The sequence below is a fragment of the Tupaia chinensis genome, unplaced genomic scaffold, assembly GCF_000334495.1.
Source record: "Tupaia chinensis unplaced genomic scaffold, TupChi_1.0 Scaffold148557_1, whole genome shotgun sequence".
NCBI lineage: Eukaryota > Metazoa > Chordata > Mammalia > Scandentia > Tupaiidae > Tupaia > Tupaia belangeri.
In genome coordinates, this window is record NW_006208406.1 from 1,398,496 (window position 1) to 1,421,640 (window position 23,145).

Genomic DNA, 23,145 nt, shown 5'->3' on the forward strand with positions numbered 1-23,145 from the left:
ACATCCATTACTGAGCCAATCACTGTGGCCTAGGGGTTGTAATATACAAATTGGCCAGGTACAGAGCAAGAAGTGGAATCTCTGCCTTGTCTTCCCAAACTTCCAGATGGAGAGAACAGGGGAGGGTTATTTCCTGAGGACAAATCAAGATGCCTTCCCTGAGAAGACAGAGTGGGTGTCTGGTAGAAGAAACAACTAGTGCCCACTTACACAGCTGCAGCTCTGTGACTCCTAGTGCCTCCATATCTACCATCTCATTTAATTCTCAAAACAATCCACAGGGATGAGATCTTAACCCCATAACCATTGTTCTTAATCCCCATTTCTGGAGCTGCGGTCTGCCCGTTCTTTTCCTCACTTTGTGAGAAAGAAATTGAGGCTCTATCAACTCCTGTTTTCTTTCTTTTTTCTAAGAGAGAGATTTTTGTGATAGGGTCATGTGCGCTTGCCAGAGAGACAGAAAGTAAGAAATTACCCCCCCAGGGGGATGGCCACACTGCAATTCCTTTTCCTCCATTTTCCTTTGGGATTTTGGGCACACATGCACATGTGCATAGTATGCGTTTGAAAGCACTAGGTCCAGGACTCAAACTTTGGTCTATTATGTGGGAGTCCAGTGACGTAATCATTATGCCATCTGCTGGTCCTGCATATCCTATTTTCATTTCATCTTCATTTTTTTAATAAGAATTATTTATTTAGTTATTTTTTATTTGTTATTATTATTATTTTTAAAATTTTGACCAGAAAGAGACAGAGAGAAAGGTAAAGTGAGAAAGCAAGCCACCAGGTCCGGGACTCAAACTGTGGTCAACCATGTGGGAGTCCAGCACCTTAACCACCACACCACGTGCTAGCCCCTCATCTTCATTTCTATGCGGGTTGTGGTTAGATGTAGCTTGTATCATATTACCTTCATTTATTTACTCCTAACCTCCTCACCCATCCCCACGCACATACTTGCAAAATACCTACCAAATTGTTGCCATGATTAATGGTAGATGGGCTTAGAATCTTCATTTTTAAGGGAGAGAAGGGCCAATAGAAAGATCCATAGTTTTCTTCATGACCTGAGACACCAAGAGAGGCCTGGGTTCAATTCCCAGTCCAACCTAAAGGCTGAATGCAGTGGTACATGCCTATAATTCTAGTGACTCGGGAAGGCTGAGGCAAGAGGACCACAAGTTAAAAGCTAGCCTGGGCAACATAGCAGACCCTGTCTAAGAAAGACCAGGGTGCGTGCCTGTGGGCCCAGCTAAGAGGGTGATGCAAGAGGAGTAAGACCCTATCTTTAAAAAGAAAAAAAATGGACAGAATCGGGTACGTGCCTGCCGTGAATGCTAGGCTCTGTAGGGCAGGGGAAGAACAAAAGGTGTGGGGTACTGCTCTAGCAGTGAAGAGTAGACAGAAAAAAAAAAATATTAGGTCATGGGAACCAGCAGTTAGCGTAATGGCTATGTCGCTGGACTCCCACATAGTCAACTGCGGTTCGCGTCCCGGACCCGGTGGCTTAAAACTCACGCCAGGCGCGTGTGCGTGCGTGCCCAAGATCCCGAGAGGAGAATGGAGGAGAAGGGATTGCGGCGTGACCAACCCCTCTGGGGGGTGATTTCTCGCTTTCTGTCTCTATGTCTCTCTCTGTCTGGCGAGCGCACGCGCCCTATAGCGAAAACCTCTCAAAAAAAAAAAATATTAGGTCATCAGGAAAGTCATGACATATTTTTCTATGCAAAAATGCGTCAAGACTTTCCTGAGAACCCAGTAATTCCAAACTGACTAAGGGTTGTAAAGGAAACTCGACAGAGTTAGGTCTTCAAATGGGGGGTAGGAGGGTGGGAGAGAACAGGTATGGTACTGCAATCAGTACTAATGTCATTAAAGGGAGTAAATGTTGTGCTTTAGGAGGGAAATGTGCTGAGGAAGATGGGAGTTTTCACTTGGTATCATCTTAGGTCAGACTAGGTAGCAAGGAAGTCTGGAGGTTGGGTGGGGTTGAACGTGGGAGAAGTCAAGTGAGCTCATGAGCTGTCTGAAGCTCAGCGTCCAGCCTGAGGCCTTTCCTCCTTGCATATTCTGGAAAATCCCTTTGGCACATTCTGCCTCATCCTGGAAATGGTACCAGAAACTGGGCTGGCTGGGTCTTCTGACACACACCTGTGAGTGTGTGCACACCTGTGAGCACCTGTGCCTGTCCTGTTCTCAGGCTAGAGGGGCCCTGCCCCAGCCACACTTAGCAGCCTATGTGGGCTCAGTCCTCTCAGAGGGACTTCCAATGACTGTCCTCGTCATGTTCTCCCCTGCAGGTGTACCAGGACAATGTGTACTCTCCTGACTGCAGGTTCCACTCCTTCAAGAAGGTGCTTTATGAAATGGGGCCCGAGTATTCCAACAACGTCGAGCTCGCCTCCTTCCACTCCACCTCCAAGGGCTACATGGGCGAGTATGTTGACCTCCACCTCTCACCCGCTGCCTGCCCCTCTGCCCTGATCCCTGGTTCATTCTCTTGAACAGAGGAAAACCTGCCATTATCTTTTGCTTCTGCTGATCTAAGAAACAGGAGAAGACAGGTTATACCTCCCCAAGGGAGGAGCCCAAAAGTATGAGAAGAGCCCTATTATAGGGGTTCAAATAAGACCATGCTTGAAAGAAACCAGACTGTGGATGAATGATGGAAATGAAAACAGGCTCTCAAGGGCCAGCAGATGGCATGGTGGTTAAGGCACTGGATTTCCACATGGCCGACCATGGTTTAAGTCCCAGACCTAGCAGCTTCCTTTCTCTTGCTCACTCTCTGGTCAAATTGAAGAATAATATTAAATTAAATTTATAATTCTTAAGAAAGGGACCAGCAGTTGGCATAATGGCTATGTCACTGGACTCCCATGTAGTCAATCGTGGGTTTGAGTCCCGGACCCAGTGGCTTAAATTCATGCCAGGCGCATGTGCATACATGTCCAAGATCCCAAGAGGAGAATGGAGAAGGGATTACGGTGTGGCCATCCCCTCTGGAGGATGATTTCTCACTTTCTGTCACTCTGTCACTTTCTCTGTCTTTCTGGCAAGCACACGCGCCTTATAGAAAAAAACTTCTCCTCCCCCCAAAAAATTTCTTAAGAAAACAGGCTCTCACAGCAGCTTCTAACATTTAGTGTTTTCTGCCAGCCCTATCACCATTGCTCTAACACTGTAATTGGAGAGGCCAGGGTACAGGTTGAGTGAACAGGTGCTATAAGGCTGATGGATCAAGCTCTGGGCAGGGCTGCTTTAGCTCCAGGTAGCCCTGGGGGCTGAAGGGTCAACTTCAGTCCTGTATTCTTCCATTCAGTCATATTTAATGAGTATGTACTATTAGTCCAGTGTTGCTCTTGGCACTGATGATACAGCAGTGAACCAACTACAGCAACCCCTGCCCTCACAGAGCTTATATTCCAGCCAGGAAAGAAGTAACAAATGAGTAAAATCATGTCTCCTATGGAGAAAACTAATTAGAGAAGAGGTGAGGGTGGGCTCACAGGCTTGACTAGAGCAGTCACAATGAGGAATTGGCTTTTATGTTAAGACTTGAAGGATGGGGACCAGCAGTTGGCATAATGGCTGGGTCGCTGGACTCCCATGTAGCCGACTGTGGTTTGAGTCCTAGACCTGGTGGCTTAAACTCACACCAGATGCATGTGTGTGCATGCCCAAGATCCCAAGAGGAGACTGGAGGAGAAGGGATTGCAGCGTGGCCATCCTCCCGGGGGGTGATTTCTCACTTTCTGTCTCTCTGTTTCTCTCTGTCTTTTTGGTGAGCACACGCACCCTATAGCAAAAACTTCTCCAAAAAAAAAAAAAAAAGACCTGAAGGAGGGAACTCGACTGATATTTGGGAGAAGAATGTGCCAGGCAGAGGAAATGGCACATACAAAAGCCCTGAGACATGCATGCTTGACATGTTGGAAGAGCAGCAGAGGAGCTGGAAAGGAATGAGCAAGGGAGAATGTGGCTGGGGTTGAAACCAAAGAAGTCATAGGAGGCCAGATCACTGGCACCGCTTTACTCTGTACTTTTCACTCTTACGCTGAGTGAGATGGAACCATTGGAGGGTTTAACCAAAGGTGTGACCTCACCTGACTTGTGTTTTACTGGACCTCTCTAGGTGCTGTATAGTGGGGGCTGGGGCAGAAGTGGCCACTCAAGTCAGGAGGCTGTTACAGTCCTCCAGGCAAGAGACCATGGACCAGGGTAGACTGGGAGAAGACCCGAATATATCTGAAGGTGGAATTGACATGAGTTGCTGATGGAAAGATGAGTGTGAGACAGAGACAAAGATGAATCTCAAGTTTTTTGTTCCAACAATAGAATGGGTGGAGTTGGCCCTGACGTATGAGGTACTATGGGTGAAACAGGTTTACAGATGTTTGTTTGACCTCCAGATAGGGATGGATTACAAGTCTGCAGATCAGTGTTGACAGCGAGCAGATTTAAATTCGGGAGATGTCAGTTAATGAATTGTAAGGCTGTTGGAAGCTGGCTGGGCTGTTTATGGCTGGGCCTCATGACACACACGCACTGCAGGGTGGCCTTGAGCACCTGTGCGTGCCATAGGGACAAGGAGAGAAAGAGAGAAAGGGGAAAAGTCCCTACCATGGGGCCTGGTCATGCTCTGAGGTTCTTTTTTTATTATTATTATGTGATCTCAGCTTTTTTTTTTTTCTTCCTTTCTTTCCCTCTGGCTAGAGGGTCTCTACCCCCTTGGCCATAATTGGTAGCAGCCTGTGGGTGTGTTTTAATGTGGAACCAGAGTAGAGAAGAGATCTAAAGAGGGCTGGCCCCGTAGCCTAGTGATTAAGGGAGCTGGATCCCATATGGCCAACTGTGCTTTGGGTCCTGGCCTCGTTGGCTTTAAAAACACACCAGGCACAGGCATGTGCATGCCCCAAATCCCAACAGGATGGAGAAATGGAAAAGGGATTGTGGCTTTCTCCCTCTCTCTCTCCTGGCAAAAAATTAAAAAAGAGAAAGGGAGAAGAAGTCCAAAACAATGGACCTGGGTCCCCACTGCTCAGAGGTTGGAGGAGAGGAAGAACCTGAAAGGAGACTGAGAGGGAAGGACGAGTGCGTTTATAGCTGAGGACATTCATTCCCATCATCAGGGTTTCCCTATGCACTAGGCATCAGTGTGAGGGGGATTCTTGTCTGTTATGCTGGAAGCCAGTGTAACTGTGAAGTTTAAAGAAATATTTTAGTCAGATCAAGGGAACTGTTTCATTGTGATGGTTGCCACTCTGTTATTGGTTTTATTTGATATAGACATGGGGTTAATTTTAGCTAGTCTTTCTGGTCTACCCCAGGAGCAGTGCTAGTGGCTCCTTGCTAGACTTTCATGTATTTGTGAAATTCTTTTCCTGAAGAGATCTGTTCTCTTTGAACTCTTTTTTTTTTTCTTTTTTTGAAGAGGTTTTTGCTATAGGGCATGTGCCCCCACCAGACAGACAGAGACAGACAGACAGAAAGCGAGAAATCACCCCCCCCCCAGGGGGGATGGCCACACCGCAATCCCTTCTCCTCCATTCTCCTCTTGGGATCTTGGGCACGCACGCACACGTGCCTGGCGTGAGTTTAAGCCACCGGGTCCAGGACTCGAACTGCGGTCGACTACGTGGGAGTCCAGCGACATAGCCAATACTCTAACTGCTGGTCTCTTGAACTCATTTATCAAATTAGGGCATGTGTATCACATACCTCTCTGCCTCTCTATCTCTGTTATTGATTACTTCATAAATCGGTCCCCCAGATTGTTGGTGTTCTGAGTTCTGCCCCATTGTCCTCCAATCCTAATTAGCTAGGATTAGACTGCTTTTCTCAGTTTGATTCTCTGCTCATCAGCAGAGGATTAAACAAAGTTCTTTTAATTTTTGTTTTGGGAAACTTTCCTGAAATACCAGAAATTATCTTCCCTCTTTAGATAGTCCAGTCCAGGAATCAGATGGGAATCTTTCTTTGCCAGTTTAGTTGAGCCATTGCTGGTCTGAAAAGCACTTAATTGAAGATCTCATCATGTTTGAAGTTGGGGGTCGGGGAAACACAGAGGAAAGTAACAAGAGGTCCTGTCTCAGGGTGCCTGCATTTCTGTGATAATTGGTCTGGACAGTGGCAGTCAGACCAGACAAGGAGGCAAAGTTCTAGAAAGTGTGGTCGTTGTTGCTAATTTGATCCCAGAAGATATTTTTTAACTCATTATGTGATCTTAACTTTTCTTTTCTTTCTTTCTTTCTTTTTTTTTTCTTTTTCTTTTTTTTTTAGCAATAGGGCATGTGCAATTTGCCAGAAAGGGAGAGAGAGAGAGAAAGTAAGAAATCACCCCCCACCATGCTGCCATCCTCCTCCATTCTCCTCTCCAGATTTTCAAGCTTCTCAGCATGATTTTCAAGCCACCAAGTCTGGGACTCAAACCATGAAGTCAGCTTTGTGGTATCCAACCACCTTAACCTCCATGCTACCTGCTAACCCCAGTCTCAACTTATTAATTTATTTTCACATGATTTGTCTCTGTGTTTGTAGGATTCTTCTAGCTATAAGTTATAGATACTTACCTTGAACTGGGTTATGCCAAATAGGCGTTTTGTTTTGTTTTTTTAAAGAGAGACTTTTGTTGTAAATTGTGTGTGCTTGCTAGAAAAACAGAAAGTGAGAAATCACTCCTGGGGGATAGCCACACCACAATCCCTTCTTCATTCTCTTCTAGGGATTTTGGGCACACATGCACACGTGCCCAGCATGAGTTTGAAGTTTCTGGATCTGGGACTCAACCATAGTTGACTACGTGGGAGTCCATCAATGTAACCATTATGCCATCTGCTGATTTCCATATAGACTTTTGTTTTCCCCCTTTTTTTAACCAGAGACCACATATTCTCACTAGAGAGAGTCCTGGGGACAAGGAGAGACAAAGGGGGAAAAAAGTTCCCACTATGGGGCTGATCACGCTGCAATCCCTTCTCCTCCATTTTGCCTTCGTCAGGATTTTTGGCATGCATTCATATGCACCCAGAATGATTTTCAAGCCACCAGGTCCAGTACTTGAAATACGTGATCAGTCATATGGTATCCAGCTTCCTTTATCTACCAGGCCACTAGCTGGCTCAGAAAGACTTTTTTAAAATAATTATTATTAGGGCCCAGCAGATAGCTAGTGATTACATCACTGGACGCCTTCGTCAGGATTTTTGGCATGCATTCACATGCACCCAGAATGATTTTCAAGCCACCAGGTCCAGTACTTGAAATACGTGATCAGTCATATGGTATCCAGCTTCCTTTATCTACCAGGCCACTAGCTGGCTCAGAAAGACTTTTTTAAAATAATTATTATTAGGGCCCAGCAGATAGCTAGTGATTACATCACTGGACTCCCACATAGTCTACTTCAGTTCAAGTCCTGGGCCTGGCAGCTTAAAACTCACACTGGGTACATGTGTGTGCATGCCCAAAATCCCAAGAAGAAAATGAAGGAGAAGGGATTATGGTATGGCCATGACCCCTGGATGGTGATTTCCTTCTCCTCCATTCTCCTCTAGATTTTGGGCACACATACACACATACCCAATGTGTTTTTCAGGTTACAGAGTCTGGGATTCAAACTGCTCAGTTGGCTGTGTGGAATCCAGCAGCCTTAACCACCTAGGAGGTTTTCGGTTAAGCTACTGTAACAAAAAAGGCCTCAAAATACAGCAGCTCAAGCAAGATAGAAGTATTATTATTATGAAGTACATTGTAACCATCTAGAGGTAGGGGCAGCCCAGGGCAGGCTCTGTTCCTGAAGTCTTTCAAGGACCATGGCAATGGCTCTGCCTTCTCAGTATCTGCTGTTCATCTCTAGGGCTGAGATTAGTACTCCAGCATCTCCATCTCTTAGGAAGTGGAAAAAGGGAAAGAGAGAAAGTAAAACACGTGCTCTTTCCTTAAAGAAGTAAATTTTTTAAAATTACCTCATTTACTTTTACTTATTATTATTATTGTTATTGTTATTTAATTTGACTAGAGAGAGAGAAGGAAAGTGATAAAGCAAGCCACCAGGTCCAGGACTTGAACCGTGGTTAGCCATGTGGGAGTTGAGTGCCTTAGCCACCATGCCACCTGCCTGCTAAAGAAAGAAATTTATACATACCACTTTCATCGCCTTTGATTGGTGAGAACCTAGTCACACCTGGCATTTGCTGTTGGATGGTTACAGATCCTGGCTATCCAGTCTGTACTTTGTTCGAGTCTTTCTGTAACAGGTCATCTTCCTCTCATCAACCTTCCAGGTGTGGCTACAGAGGAGGCTACATGGAGGTGATCAATCTGCACCCTGAGATTAAGGGCCAGCTGGTAAAGCTACTCTCCGTGCGTCTGTGTCCACCAGTATCTGGACAGGCTGCCATGGACATTGTCGTGAACCCCCCGGTGCCAGGAGAGGAGTCCTTTGAAAATGAGTCTGTTGTGACCCATCCACCTCACTGTTGCCCCCAGAGTCAGAGTTCCTGTGTAGCCCATAACCAGCTGAATGTGGCCTCCAGGGGATGATCATGTCGTCTTGGTGCCTAAACCACCCCCATGAGTTGGTTCAGTCGCAGGATGCTGTTGGACTGTGTTCTGAAGTGAGAGAACTGTGACTGTGTATGGGGTGTGTGAACCCTTCCCCTTCCTCGTCTGTGATCGCCACAGGTGGGCAGGCACTCTGAAAGAAGGGCCTTGTGTCCTGTTAACGCTCCAAGGGGGAATTCTGTTGTGAAATGAGAAAGGGGGAGGGAAATGGATGACAGGTCCTTGACTCGGCTATGGGCCTGTGTCTGGCCTCACCAGGCATCCTCACAGCTCCATGAATTCCAGTGAGGACCCTTTCGATTGCAAGTGACAGAAACCCAACTCAGGCTCACTTAAAAGAGTTTATGGGTCAGGTAGCATGGAAATCAGCTCTCAACTTGAGCAAACTTTCATCTTTTTTCTAAGCATCAAAGATCTTCACATTGATGTGCAACCATCACCACTGTCCAACTCTAGAACTTTTTTGCTATAGGGCACATGCGCTCACAAAAGAGACGAAGAGAGAGAGCAAAAATCACCCTCCAGAGGGGATGGCCACACCACAATCCCTTCTCCTGGGATTTTGGGCACACACGCACACATGTCTGGTATGATTTAAAGCTGCCAGGTCCAGGACTCAAAAACTGTGGTTATCCATGTGGGAGTCCAGCATAGACTACTACAGTACCCACTGGCCCCCAGAAATTTTTCATCATCCCAAACTGAAACTTCATACCTGTTAACACTAACTCCTCATTCTCCCCTCTCCACCCCAGCAAGCACCATTCTACATTTTGTCTCTGTGCACTCACCTCTTCTAGGTACCTCATGTAAGTGGAATCCTATAGTAGTTATCTTTCTGTGACTGGTTTATTTCACTTAACATCCTAAGGTTCACCCATGTCATAGCATGTATCAACTGAGTGTTCCATGGTAGAGATATACAGGTTGAGTATTCCTTATCCAAAATGCTTGCAATTGGGACCAGCAGTTGGCATAATGGCTATGTCACTAGACTCCCATGTAGTTGACCGCGGTTCGAGTCCTGGACCTGGTGGCTTAAACTCACACCAGGCACATGTGCATGCATGCCCAAGGTCCCAAGAGGAGAACGGAGAAGAAGGAATTGTAGTGTGGCCATCCCCCCGGGTGGGGGTGATTTCTCGCCTTCTGTCTCTCTGTCTTTCTGGCAAGTGCACATGCCCTATAGCAAAAACTTCTCCGAAAAAAAAAAAAAAAGCTTGCAATCTGAAATGTTCTGATTTGGTGGGACCAGCAGTTGGCGTAATAGCTATGTCTCTGGACTCCCATGTACTTGACCATGGTTCAAGTCCTGAACCCGGTGGCTTAAACTCACACCAGGCATGTGTACGTGCGTACCCAAGATCCTGAGAGGAGAATGGAGGAAAAGGGATTGCAGCATGGCCATCCCCCCTAGGGGGTGAATTCTCGCTTTCTGTCTCTCTGTCTCTTTCTGGCAAGCGCACGTGCCCTATAGCAAAAAGCTCTCAAAAAAAAAAAAGAAAAAATGCTTGCAATCAGAAATGTTCTGATTTGGTGGAACCAGTAGTTAACATAATAGCTATGTCACTGGACTCCCTTGCACTTGACCGTGGTTCAAGTCCTGGACCCTGTGGTTTAAACTAATACTGGGCGCATGTGCGTACGTGCCCAAGATCCCGAGAGGAGAATGGAGGCACAATATTTATTAGCCTGAAGGTAATTTTATACAATATTTTTATATTGTAGCATTTGACTGTGACCTGTCACATCAGGTCAGGTGTGGAATTTTCCACTTGTGACATCACATCTACACTCAAAAACTAGGATTTTAGAGCATTTTGGATTTCATATTTTTGGATTAGGGATGCTTAACCTGTACCACATTAGTTTATCCACTCACCTGCAGGCTCACACTTTTTTATTATTTCTCACAAGTACTTGCAGAAGCCGTGAATGTCTGCTGTGGCTTTGGGCACATGTCCAAGCACTGATCAATTTACTCTGCCTGAGTTTTATGCTCCATGCACCCCATTCAGACAGAGTGGGCAGGGGTGGTTTCTAAAATGAGGTGATGAGACCTGTGTACAGAAGGAGCCATGACTCCTACTAAAAATACGTTCTAGGGTGTTCCATGTAGAGCCAAGTCCATTAAGGCTGGTGGGCAAGGACTGGCTTTTCTTGTTTTCAGGAATAACCTGGAACAAGAATAGAACCTGTGACACAGGCTACCCAGGACCTACTATGTGGCCTAGAACTCCCTGTGTACTCATGCGCCCTACACCCCAGGGCATGTGACAGACTCCTAGACTGAGCATCGTGGAAATTCTTTTCAGGAGATCCATGTCCCACTCACCTCCCTGGTTTGCCATACTCAAGCTCACACAAGCTCACCTTTTGTCAATACGTCTAGTTCTCCTGGAGCAGTCCTCGTGCAGAGGTGCTAACTCCTGTGCTTTCTCTGTCTCCATTAGGAGAAGGAGTCCGTTCTAGGGAATCTGGCCAAAAAAGCGAAGCTGACAGAAGACCTGTTTAACCAAGTCCCGGGAATTCACTGCAACCCCCTGCAGGGAGCCATGTATGCCTTTCCTCGGATCTTCCTCCCTGCCAAAGCTGTGGAGGCAGCTCAGGTCTGGGACCCTGGGCTGGGGGGCTTTCTCATGGGGTTCACTCAAATGGCTAGGTCAGAGGCTGCTTCTCACACCATGGGGAGCAAAGGTGCTGACCTGAGACGTCCTGAGCTCTATGGACTTCTCAGCCAGACGGTATTTACTAGGTAGAAATGACAAGTTGTCAAACACCCAGCCCCAGCAGCGTGCTGTGGTGATGGAGCAGATGTGAGGTGCCTGAGGCCAGAGGTGCTGATCCGGCCCCGTAAAGGTTTCTACTCCAGAGGGAGGTGGCCAGTGTGATGCAAAGCTGGGGAAGCAACGGGAGCTGTCTTCTCCTCCTGGCCACTGTCCTAGAGTAATGCCTCACTAACTGAAGTGTATACACCAGTCACCTGGGGCCTCGTTAAAATGCCAGTTCTGGGCTCACTAAGTCTGAGAGACCTGAGATTCTGCATTTCCAGCAAGCTCTCTGGGGCTACTCAGAGCCCACTTAGAGGACCAAGGACTGAGCATTGTTTGTGAAAGTGGGGTGTCCTCATCCCACCCCCAGACCTCCTGAACACCTGGCTAAGCATTCAAAGCCTATATTCTACCTGGACCTATGGACTCAGAGTCCTTTGTGCTAGAACTCGAGACTCTATACTCAACAGGCTCCCCGGGTGGCAGCCTTGCAGACCATGTGGGGAGAAGAGTGAAGAATATTCCTAAGGAGGATTGTTTCCCGAAAGCCCCTGCGGCCCAGACCTCAGGTCCCCATTCTCTGAACAGTGAATGGCTTAGCAGTGAGATGTGCCAGGCAAGCTGCCTGGGGATGGGGTGTGAAGGCAGTAGCTCTGACTCCCCGACCAAGAGCAGAAGCACCCTAGCCTGGCTGTTCTGCAGTTGCCTTCAGGTGCCCTGTTGTCTGCACAGCTACCAGCAGTGTCCTGGGGTCCTGCCTTGGCCCTCCAGGGAGGGAAAAGAGAAGGGCTCTCTGCATGGGAGGAGGGACTGGCTTTGAGTTTTTAATGATGTGTGTGTATAGAGCAAAGCCGGGAATGAATCATCTCTGCCCTGCCCTCACAGGCACATAAAATGGCCCCAGACATGTTCTACTGCATGAAGCTCCTGGAGGAGACCGGCATCTGCGTTGTGCCTGGCAGCGGCTTCGGTCAGAGGGAAGGCACCTACCACTTCAGGTACAGAGTTCTCCCTGCACCAGCACGCTGGTCCCAGTCTATCCAGGGAAACGTGGGACACAGAGCTAGCCTCAGAGACTGAGAGGTGTGGAACCCCTGTCCTCCCTCGAGTTGCACCCCTGCCATCCCCCTTGTTCTGTCCTGCGGCAGAGCCAAGCTCAGACCCTTTGCCCAGGGGAAGGAAGACAGGGTGGACTCCAGGACCATTTCCTCTGAGAGGGCTTCCTTGAGGTCCTGAATCTCCTCTCTGCTGCTCCCATCTATTACATTACCCTCTGAAACATCCCAGTGGTATGTGTCTTCCTTATTTCTCTGTCCCTTACTCCACGATAGCTGCCCATAGCACCCAGGTGCTTGAACAGTGCCTGGCACATAGTAGGTGTTGATAGCACCTCTACTGCACCACTGTCTGCCTGTGAGCCCCAAAGCCTGCTGAGATGCCGCATGCAACACACACGGGAATTAGCTCTGCTTACTGTGGTGCCTTTCACAGCTCCCCACCCTGCTTCCTGTGCAGAAGGAACACTGGCTCCCAGAGCCCAGCTGGCTGGGCTCAGCAAGGTTTTCCCACTGAAGTTCATCCTGTTCAGAACAGCACCTTCTCCGTGCATGTCACTCTCAGATGTCTCCTGGGGCAGATGCTAAAAATAGGGATGTCATGAGCTGCTAACACCTGGAGCCAAGTATTGGCTTAGTCAAGGTCATGGTTTATATCCTCCTGATGGACTAACCTTGTCTGCTTGGCCTTTCTCCCTTACTCAGGCTTCCCTCAGGGATTTCTGGTTCATTGAAAAAGTGGCCTAACCAAGAAGGCTGCCTCTGTGGTTGGCGCATATTGATGGGATTGGAGGGAGCTGTCAGTTACCATGGCAACTAGGACATTTCTTTTGGAGGGAGAGATGTGACAGGAGGTTGTCTTGTTGCACACTGGCCAGCAGAGATGAAAAAGTCCTGTCCAGCAAGACACTGGACACTTCCTCACTCTGTAGGAAAGAGCAAGAGTCACACTCTAGAAAAAGTTTTATGCTCCAGTCAAAACATCATGCAAGGGACCAGCAGATGGTATAATGGTTACATGCATCACTGGACTCCCACGTAGTCAACTGAAGTTCGAGTCCCAGACCCAGCAGCTTAAAACTCACACCGGGGGGCTGGCAAGTGGCATGGTGGTTAAGAGCACTGGACTCTTACATGACTGACTATAGTTCAAGTCCTAGACCTGGCGGCTTGCTTTCTCACTTTCCCTCTGTCTCTCTCATTCTGTCCCTCTCTGATCAAATTTAAATAAATAAATAAATAAATAAAGTTAAATAAAATCATTCTGGGAACAGCAGTTAGTGTAATGGCTATGTCGCTGGACTCCCATGTAGTCGACCATGGTTTGAGTCCCGGACCTGGTGGCTTGAACGCCGGGTGTGTGTGTGTTTATGCCCAAGATCCTGAGAGGAGAATGGAGGAGAAGGGATTGCAGCGTGGCCATCCTCCCTGGAGGGTGATTTTTTGCTTTCTGTCTGTCTGTCTCTCTCTTTCTTTCTGGCGAGCGTGCATACCCTATAGCAAAAACCTCTCTAATCAATCAATCAATCAATCAATAACTCTTTAAAAAATAAATAATAATTTAAAAAAAAAAACAAAAAAACAGGACTCATGTGCATACAGGCCCAAAATCCCAAGAGGAGAATGGAGGAGAAGGGACTGTGGTGTGGTCATCCCCCCTGGGGTGTGATTTCTTGCTTTTTCTCTCTGTCTCTATGGCAAGCCCTATAGCAAAAATTTCTCAAAAATTTTTTTAAAATGTCATACAAGCCTTCGGTGGTAGTGAGTGGATGCATCTTAGCTTAAATACTTTCCCAGTTGATTGCTTTTGTCCACATGTATTCCTTGGGTAAAAAGTAAATGTGTGGGGCCAGCAGGTAGTGTGGTGGTAAAGGTACCGGGTCCCACATGGCTGATTCCACAGTTCGAGTACCAGGCCTGGTAGCTTGAAAAACATGCCAGGCATGAGTGTATGTGTGTCCAAAATCTCCAAAGGAGAATGGAGGATAAGGGATGGTGGTGTGGCCATCCCCCCTGGGGGCTGATTTCTCATTTTCCTTCTCTCCGTCTCTCTGTAGCGAGTGCACACACCTTATAGCAAAAGCCTAAAAAAGTAAATGTTTGAATTGGGGGAAAGAGCCAGGCTCTCTCCAGGGACTGGAGCTGGCAAGGTGGACAAAGCAGACTGTCCCCTTCCACACAGCTTCCCTCTTTGCCTTCACTCCCAGAACTGAAAGATGAGCTGCAGAATTCACCTCTGCCCCCTTCTCCAGAGAAGCCAGTCTGATACTCTTCTCTTTCCTGACAGAATGACCATTCTCCCTCCAGTGGAGAAGCTGAAGACGGTGCTCCAGAAGGTGAAGGACTTTCACATAAAGTTCCTGGAAAAGTATGCATGAGGATGCCTCGGTCCTCCGAGGGAGACCCCTCCTTCGGGCCTGCCTACCCTGGCCAGGCTGAACTCACCTTCCCCAGTGGCTCTGCCTCAGGCCTCACAGAGGTCACTGGTTGCGTTCATCATCATTTTGCCCCAGGAGACTTCTTTCTTTGTGCCTTGATGTTGGGAGCACTTCTCTTCTGAGCAAATGTGAATTCACCCTGTCCCAGAAGCCCTGTCTTTTTTGATGTAACCAAAGTAGAGGGGACCGGCTTAGTAGATATGACCAGGGTTCTCTGAATCTGTTATTGTTGTTGCTTTTGGAAAGCTCATGTGGGGTTTTGAACAACCAAGGTGTGTTGGGTGAGGAGTTTCAGATCTGGAGAAACAAGCAGGTATCAGGAAATGTAGAACATCACCATGGTGAAAACTGGGCATCCCATACACCAGTGTGAGCAATGAAATAAACCCTAGTGGTGTGAAAATCTAGTCCTTTGAACAGTAGAACCCTGAAGTCCAGTAGAGTCCAGAGAGGGTCTGCTATCCTAGCCTTGTAGCAGGCAGCCCATCTTAGTCAAGATGATGAGGGCAGTAGCGCACAGGTTGGACAAGATGCCAGGCTAGGTTGTGATGGACATGGGAGGGGCTACGGCCAAGGTCAGACCTACAGGGGAGGAATGGGTGTGAGCCAGGTTCCAGGTTGAACCAGGTCTCCACTTCTGAGCAGTGCAGCAAGTAATGAGGAGTCTGCACATGGAGGTCTTTGGAAATGAAGGTTTCTCTTGAACATGCTTAGGCTGGGTGTTCTGTCCAAGAGGTCTTCCTAGACTTCAGGGACACATGGTACAGCTGGCGGTATCCTGGTTAATGAGGGGCTCTTGGCTGTGCTGTGTGGATCCACCCCATGGGTTATCCAATCAGATCTCTCTTTAGGGCTTGACTCAGTCTTTTACTCCAAGCCCTCTGCTAGCAGCAGCAGGGACAACAAAGACTGAAAATGTCCTAATCCAGGAGGGGAAGGGGATCCTCAAGGACTTTACCAACAAGCAAGCCCCTGTAGTTTCTTAAACTGTTCCAAACAGAATCGGGTCCATTTCCTAACTCTTCATTGGTAAAAGTGCCTGGTGGCTTGACTGCTGTGCAGGGGTAAGTGGGATCTGATTTGAAGTTTATTGAAGTGTTTTACCTTCATGCAGAATGTTTTGCCTTTGCATTAGCTGCTGGCTCCCCTCCCAGACTCTGCAGACTCCGTCCTGTGGCATCAGCATCTCTCTAGGCCAGGAGGGTGTCATCTCCCAAGCGTGCAGCTTCCCTGACACTAGCAAACCTGGGCAGGGCCCAACCCACACTCCAAGGATGCAGTGCTAGGGCAGCAGCTGGCTTAGTACTTGCTTCCTTATCACCAGGAGCCCTCCCTATTGCTGTCCGCCTCTCCCAGTGGGAAGTCAGGGAAACCACAACCAGCCCAGTAGCCCAGGCATCCAGCAAGTCCTCAAAATGGAATTAAAGGAGCTAGGGAGAGAAACTCAAATGGTCTAAGGAGTTGGAAGGTTGCTGGAAGGCAAAACCCACTGTGCTACAACTTCCACATGGGTCCGTGCAGGGGAATGCAGGACTCAGTGCAAACTGTCATTACTCACAAGCATTGCATTGCAGTCCCTCCAGAAGAAGTAGCCACAATCTCAAATAACAAAAGGGAATGTTGGGAAACTTTTCCTTCCTTAAAATATTGAATTGAATAAAAATTGCACTTGTGCTTGTTGTAGGGTATATAAACCAGGATGTGTCCCAGAGTCATGAGATTTCTGGCGGAAAAGTTAAATAGTAGAAGCTAGTATATTTTTTATATTTTTGTAATGGTTGCTTTTTTCATGGGTGGGGAGGATTAGTATTTATAGTCTTAACATGTCCTGTAATTTTTTATAAGTCTCTTCAGATTATAAATAATCCCTAAAAACTTTGCAACGTTTACATGATTTTTTAAAAGATGCTATATACACTTGGTTTGCTTTTAAAATAAATGAATAAGGTCAGCTACTTTAGGAGGTTCACTTCAGGTAGGAACGCTATTGATGATCAATTCGATTTTCTATAGATTCTATACCGGTGCCTTTCCAGTTGGACACCACCGGAGAAAGTTGTCATTTGAGGTTGCTCTTTGACTCTACTACACCGATGAGGTTTCTGTTGTTCGTCCAGATCTGCACATGGGTGACACCAGGGAAGCCATGCTGGGCTGTGCCTCGGTGGCCCTCAGCTTACATGTCCAGGCCGGGCTGGTTGTTTCTGTTCTCGTGTGTGGAGTTTTCAGGAAGAGCAGATGCTGCCTGTGGTTGCTTTCTAAGCTTGGTTCTCACAGGCATCTCCTGACAAAGGTACTTAATGATAGCTCTACTGGAAATTTCTAAATAAAATATGTGTCCAAAATGGTGACTGTGTTTAACTTTCCTTGTCATTTAAATCTAAAACTTGAGTGGACATCACAGATTTTATGTCTTTACTCTTTGTCATTTGTTTACATTCCTACACAATAAGGAGCCCCCCCTACCCCCTCAAAACTACAAACTGCAGTCATAGCTTCTCAGCTTTCATTTCTTAGAGGTAAACCTAACAACTGAGCTGGGTTGTTGTTGTTGTTGTTGTTTTACACTCCAGGTGGAAAAACCTCATGTATTCTTTGTAATAGAAAGTTGTTAAATGAACCCAGACCGTGACTTTCTGGTGGAAGTGAACTAAGGTCTTACACAGCTTCTGGCCTGACTGCAGTGGTGTTGCTGCTAAGCTGTTGTGCTCTGCAGGCTGGGACCTTAGATATGGGTTCATTTCCCAGTTCAAGATAATGGTAGGGTATGTTGCCCTGAACCTGTCATTTGAGTGACTCAAGGAGTCTTGAGGCAGGAAGATTGCAAGTTAAGTTCAAGGCTGGATTGAGTAATGTAGCAAAACTCTTGTCTATAAAAAGAGCTGGGCTCAGGGTGGTTAAGGCAGCCAGATCCCACATGGCTGACCCTGTGGTTCAAGTCTCATACTGATGGCTTGGGAAGCATGACTAACACATATGCCTGCATGCCCCCAATCCTGATAGGATGGAGAAGGGATTGTGGCACAACCATTTTCCATCGGGGGCACTTTCTTCTCTCTCTCTGTCTCTGGTGAGCATATGTGCCCTCTGGCAAAATATTTTTTCCCACCTTTTTCATGACTGAAACATAAAACATCTAAAACCGCAGCTTCTGAAAGAACCACTTATTCTTGCCTGTCTTGTACCTCTCTTCAAACTTGACCTTTGCCTCCCGCCAGGCCTTGCGTTTAAGAGCAGGGTCTCTGAAGACATCCTTGTTGACCACAGTTTTGTCCAAGGGAATATCCACAGAGTACCTTGTGGGCATGAGGTGATTGTAGTTATAAACCTTCACAAAAGACTTGATCTTTGGTGTGCTGGTTAAAGGCACTGGACTCCCACATGGCTGACCTTGGTTCAAGTCCTGAGCCTGGTGGTTTGGTTTCTCATGTCCCCCTTCTCTCTGATCAAACTGAAATAAATACATACATACATACATACACAAAATTAGATGAAATAATAAAAAAAAAAAAAAAGAGCAGGGTCTCTGAAGACATCCTTGTTGACCACAGTTTTGTCTAAGGGAATATCCACAGATGGCCTTGTGGGCATGAGGTGATTGTGGTTATAAACCTTCACAAAAGACTTGATCTTTGACCTCTTGGTGCTTTTCTTCTTGCCCGTGGCAGCTATCACTGCCGGGATAGCGGTCAATTGCAGCCACAAGAGCGTGGCTGTAGGGGCTATCTGAGGTGCCATCATCAGAGTTCGTCACGATGGCGGCTTTGCATCCAGAGTAGCGTCCGGCCAGCACCAGCACGACTTTCCCGGGTTTCATGAACTTGCCCATTTCGACCCCCACTAGGGCCTCTGGCAAAATTTTTTTAAAAAGAGCCAGATGGGGACCAGCAGTTGGTGTGATGGCTGTGTCACTGGACTCCCATGTAGTTGACCACGATTCGAGTCCTGGAGCTGGTGGCTTAAACTCACATGCGTGTGCGTGTGTGTCCAAGATCTTGAGAGGAGAATGGAGGAGAAGGGATTATGGCGTGGGTGATTTCTCACTTTCTGTCTCTCTGTCTCTGTCTTTTTGGCGAGTGCATGTGCCCTCTAGCAAAAACCTCTCCAAAAAAAGAAAAGAAAAACTCAGGCTGGGCACAGGTACGTACTTGCCCAAAATTCTAGAAGGAGAAGGGATTGGGGCATGGCCATCCCCCCCCCGGGGGGGGGTGATTTATCGCTTTCTGTCTCTCTGTCTCTCCACTGTGTGCACATACCCTATGGCAAAAATCTCTCTTAAAAAAAAAGCAAAATACAGAAAAAAACAGATGTGTGCCTGCTAGTGGTCCCAACTAGAAGGCTGAAGCAGGAGGATCGCCACATAGCAAGACTCCACCGGTCTTAAGAAAAACTAAAGGGTTCTTTATAGGAGTTGGAGGAGGGTGCTGGAACTGGAGATGAAGCCATGGGCAAAGAGGGAGTTGTCTATACAACAGATTTCATTAATTTTACCCAGGCTTTCCCATCGACCTTGGAGTTAAAGGGTAGTTTTGAAATTCAAAAAAATTTTCCCCTAAAGCCTAACCTTTGGGATTTTTTAAAAGAATTACTGGGTTACATCATTGTACTCCCATATGGCCAATCATGGTTTGAGTCCCAGACCCGGTGGCTTGAAACTCATGCCAGGTGTGTGTGTATGTGTGTATGTGCGTGTGCATGCCCAAGACCCCAGGAGAAGGATTGCAACATGGTCATTTCCCCCCCCGATGGGGGATGATTTCTCACTTTCCCTCTCACTGTCTATCTGTCTGTCTCTCTCTCTCTTTAGCAAGCACATGTACCCTGAGGCAAAACCTACCCCCCAAAAATTATCTATTTAATTTTTAAATGTATTATTTTTTTTAATTTTTATTATCATCATAATCTTCTTTATATTACATTGGATTGCATATAACTTTACAGTGATGTATTATTATTTTTGTTTTTGAAGGGGAGAGGTTTTTGCTATAGTGCTCATGCGCTCACTAGAAAGACAGAGACAGAGAGACAGAAAGCGAGAAATCACACACACACACACACACACACACACACAAGGAGGGATGGCCACGCTGCAATCCCTTCTCCTCCATTCTCCTCTTGGGATCTTGGGCACGCACACACGCATGCACACGTGCCCAGCATGAGTTTAAGCCACTGGGTCCGGAACTCGAACTGCAGTCAACTACATGAGAGTTCAGTGACATAGCCATTACGCCAACTGCTGGTCCCAAATTTATTATTTTTAAAATTTGCTATAGGGCACATGCACTTACCAGAGAGAAAGAGAAAATGAGAAAGTAAGCCACCAGGTCTAGGACTCAAACCATAGGCTATGTGGGAGTCCCCCAGCTCAACCACCATGCCACATGCTGGCCCAAAAACTCAACCTTTCTATGTCTTTAATAAAAAATAATTGAGGGCTAGCCACCCGGCACCACAGATGAGTGCTGTGCAGACAAAACCAATACCATGTGGCCATCTGGGGTTTGAACCCCTGTCCCTGCAGCAACATGCTGTGCACGTATGCCTGAGCCTAGGATCCTGACAGGGTAAAAATTGGAGGAAGAAGGATCATAGTATGACCAGGCCCCATAGGCGGGTGCTCTCTCTTGCCCATGTGTGCTGTATCAGGTGGCATGGTGGTTAAGATGCTGAACTCCCACATGGCTGTTGTTCAAGCAGCTTGAACGTTATGTCAGGTACATGTGCATGCATGCCCCAAATCCCAAGAGGAGCATAGAGGAGAAAGGATTGAGGCATGGCAATCTCAATCCATGGGGGAGGAGGACTTCTCATTTTCTCCTCTGTCTTTCTCTCCAGAGAGCACACATGCCCTATGGCAAAAATCTAAAAAACTAATAAAAATAGACTCAGGTGGAAGTGATCGAAATCCACTCAAAGTGGCTTAAGCAGAAAAGAGGAATGTATTGGGTCAGTCCTCTGGCCTAGTGATTAAGGGACTTGGAGCCCACATGGCCAACCATGGTTTGAATCTCGGCCCGAGCAGCTTGAGAAACATGCCCTGTCTGTGTATATGTGCATCCAAATTTCCAACAGGATGGAGAAATAGAAGAGAAGAGATTGCAATGTAACCATGGCTCATTGGGGGTGCGTTCTGCCCCTCTCCCTCTCTCTTTAGCAAGCACAAGCACAAATGCCCTTCGGTGATTAAAAAAAGAATACATTTTTCACATGACTGGGAGAGAAACTGACTTCAGTCCTTATGTTATAGGCAAATTCAAAACCTGTCTTATCCACCTCTACACTGAAACATTCCAGGGGAGGACTCTGGGAAAGGCCTTGGTCCACATGCCTTTCTTCAAGCCTGTCTTCGATGACCTGAGGAAAAAAAAAAAAGAGTGCGTAGGCTGGCCCTGTACACACCAGGGGAGGTGAAAAAGGGATCGAGGTGGAGAAAGCTATTCTCCATAGGAAAGGCAATTGGAGGTGGTTGCAAAACACATTTACTGGAACCAGCAGGAGGCATGGTAGTTAAGGTGCTGGTCTCCCACATGGCTGATCACAGATCAAGTTCCGGACCTGGTGGCTTTCCTTCTCACTTTACCTCTCTCTCTCTCTCTGGTGAGCACACATGCCCTATAGCAAACTTAATAACTACAGTAAAATGAATTTTTAAGAATTAATTAAAGAATAATTTTTAAAAATTCATTTACCACAGGGCTAATTTAGAGGATGGAGGAGGAAGTGATGTATTCAAGATGATTTGAAGGTCATTACTGGTGATTAAGGGACACAGATCCATAAGATACTCTCTGCATCTTCCCTCACTGTACACATGCATGTGCACACACACAGGAACACAAAATCCTCCTGGTCTGGGGCGCAAACTTGGTATAGTTATTGTTAGAATCTAATAGAACTGGGAAAAGATAGTTGTTATTCTAGATTATTTTCAGTGTAGAAATTGTTGTAACCACACCTGCAGAGCCTTCAGCAGATGGTCCATATGAACCTCATATGAATTGCAGATTTCTAGGGACTGGGGAATCAAAAGCTTGACCTGCAGGGACCAGCGGATGGCATAATGGTTACATCGCTGGTCTTCCACATAGCCGTGGTTTGAGTCCTGGACCTGGTAGCTTCAAACTTATGCCGGATGCCTGTGTGTGTGTGCGCGCGCATGCGCCTGAGATTCCAAGAAGAGAATGGAGGAGAAGGGATTGCAGTGTGGCCATTCCTCCTAGGGGTGATTTCTCACTTTCTGTCTCTCTGTCCCTCCAGCGGGCACACACGCCCCGTAGCAAAAATCTTTCTCTCTCTAAAAAATAAGCAAGACCTGTGGATATGGTCAATGTCCTCAAGAGATCTTCAGACGGTGTGACCACCAATTTAATGTTCAAATTCTAACCACCCAGTGGCACTGGGCTTAAAAGAAGTATAGTTGGCCCTCCATGACCACAGACACAGAGGGCTGACTTAAGGGACTTAAGCATCAAGGGTTTTGGTATCCTTGGGTGGTCCTGGAACCAACTCAAGGATACCAAAGGATGACTACACGCAGGTGAGGCATGAGAAGGACAGAAATGACACTATTTTCTACAAACTTGGGGCTGGGGAGTACCTACCCACCTCTCTTTAGTGCCTTGGGAGGTCTGCTAGAAATCCTTGCCTTTGATCCTCCTGCCCTCAGGCTAGGTGACTCCCTCCCAAGGAAAAAGAAGATGAAACTTACTGCCATCCATGCACCCAGCCCTCTTCCATAAGAGGCACAGATCAGCTGGCATTCCTATTGAGATTTCATTTTCGACTTAAGAAAAAAAAAATCCCGTCATTTTAGAAGCCAATATGGCGCCACCTGCCAAGTGCCCTGTGTGCTCTTTCTTGTCACACTCGGAAGCACGAGTCTATGGCGGCTGTTGGGACAAGGCAATGCAGGTTTTATTAGAACTGCCCACTGTGTCAGCTGGCGGCCAACATGTCCACCAGAAACAACAAGCCGCCCAGCAACTTCCCTCAATTACAAAATCTGATCAAGCAGGACTCGCCAATCTACATCAAGTTTCTGTAGCAGTATAATCACTATAAATCCAATGTGGAGATTTTCAAATTACAACCAAATAAGCCCAGCAAAGAACTGACAGAACTGGTGGGACCAGCAGTTAGCATAATGGCTATGTCGCTGGATTCCCATGTAGTCGATCGCGGTTTGAGTCCTGGACCCGGTGGCTTAAACTCATGCTGGGCACGTGTGCATGTGTTCCCAAGATCCCGAGAGGAGAATGGAAGAGAAGGGATTGCGTTGTTGCCATCGCCCCTGAGGGGGGCTGATTTCTC

The 23,145-nt window shown here is 47.0% G+C and overlaps 1 protein-coding gene and 2 pseudogenes across 1 annotated transcript in view; 2 read left to right on the forward strand and 1 right to left on the reverse strand.

The window, feature by feature from the left end:
- Positions 1 to 17,180, forward strand: part of GPT2 (glutamic--pyruvic transaminase 2) — a 46,877-nt gene extending 29,697 nt beyond the window's left edge. The window contains exons 7-11 of the mRNA XM_006170464.2: positions 2,304 to 2,440; positions 8,289 to 8,463; positions 11,022 to 11,177; positions 12,225 to 12,337; positions 14,682 to 17,180. Of these exons, the coding sequence (XP_006170526.1) occupies positions 2,304 to 2,440; positions 8,289 to 8,463; positions 11,022 to 11,177; positions 12,225 to 12,337; positions 14,682 to 14,772 (672 nt within the window). The 3' untranslated portion in view covers positions 14,773 to 17,180. The remainder of the gene's footprint in view (positions 1 to 2,303; positions 2,441 to 8,288; positions 8,464 to 11,021; positions 11,178 to 12,224; positions 12,338 to 14,681) is intronic.
- A 768-nt stretch (positions 17,181 to 17,948) lies between these two features.
- Positions 17,949 to 18,661, reverse strand: LOC106734097 (60S ribosomal protein L27-like; annotated as a pseudogene).
- A 4,125-nt stretch (positions 18,662 to 22,786) lies between these two features.
- Positions 22,787 to 23,145, forward strand: part of LOC102476229 (protein SDA1 homolog) — a 4,255-nt pseudogene continuing 3,896 nt past the window's right edge.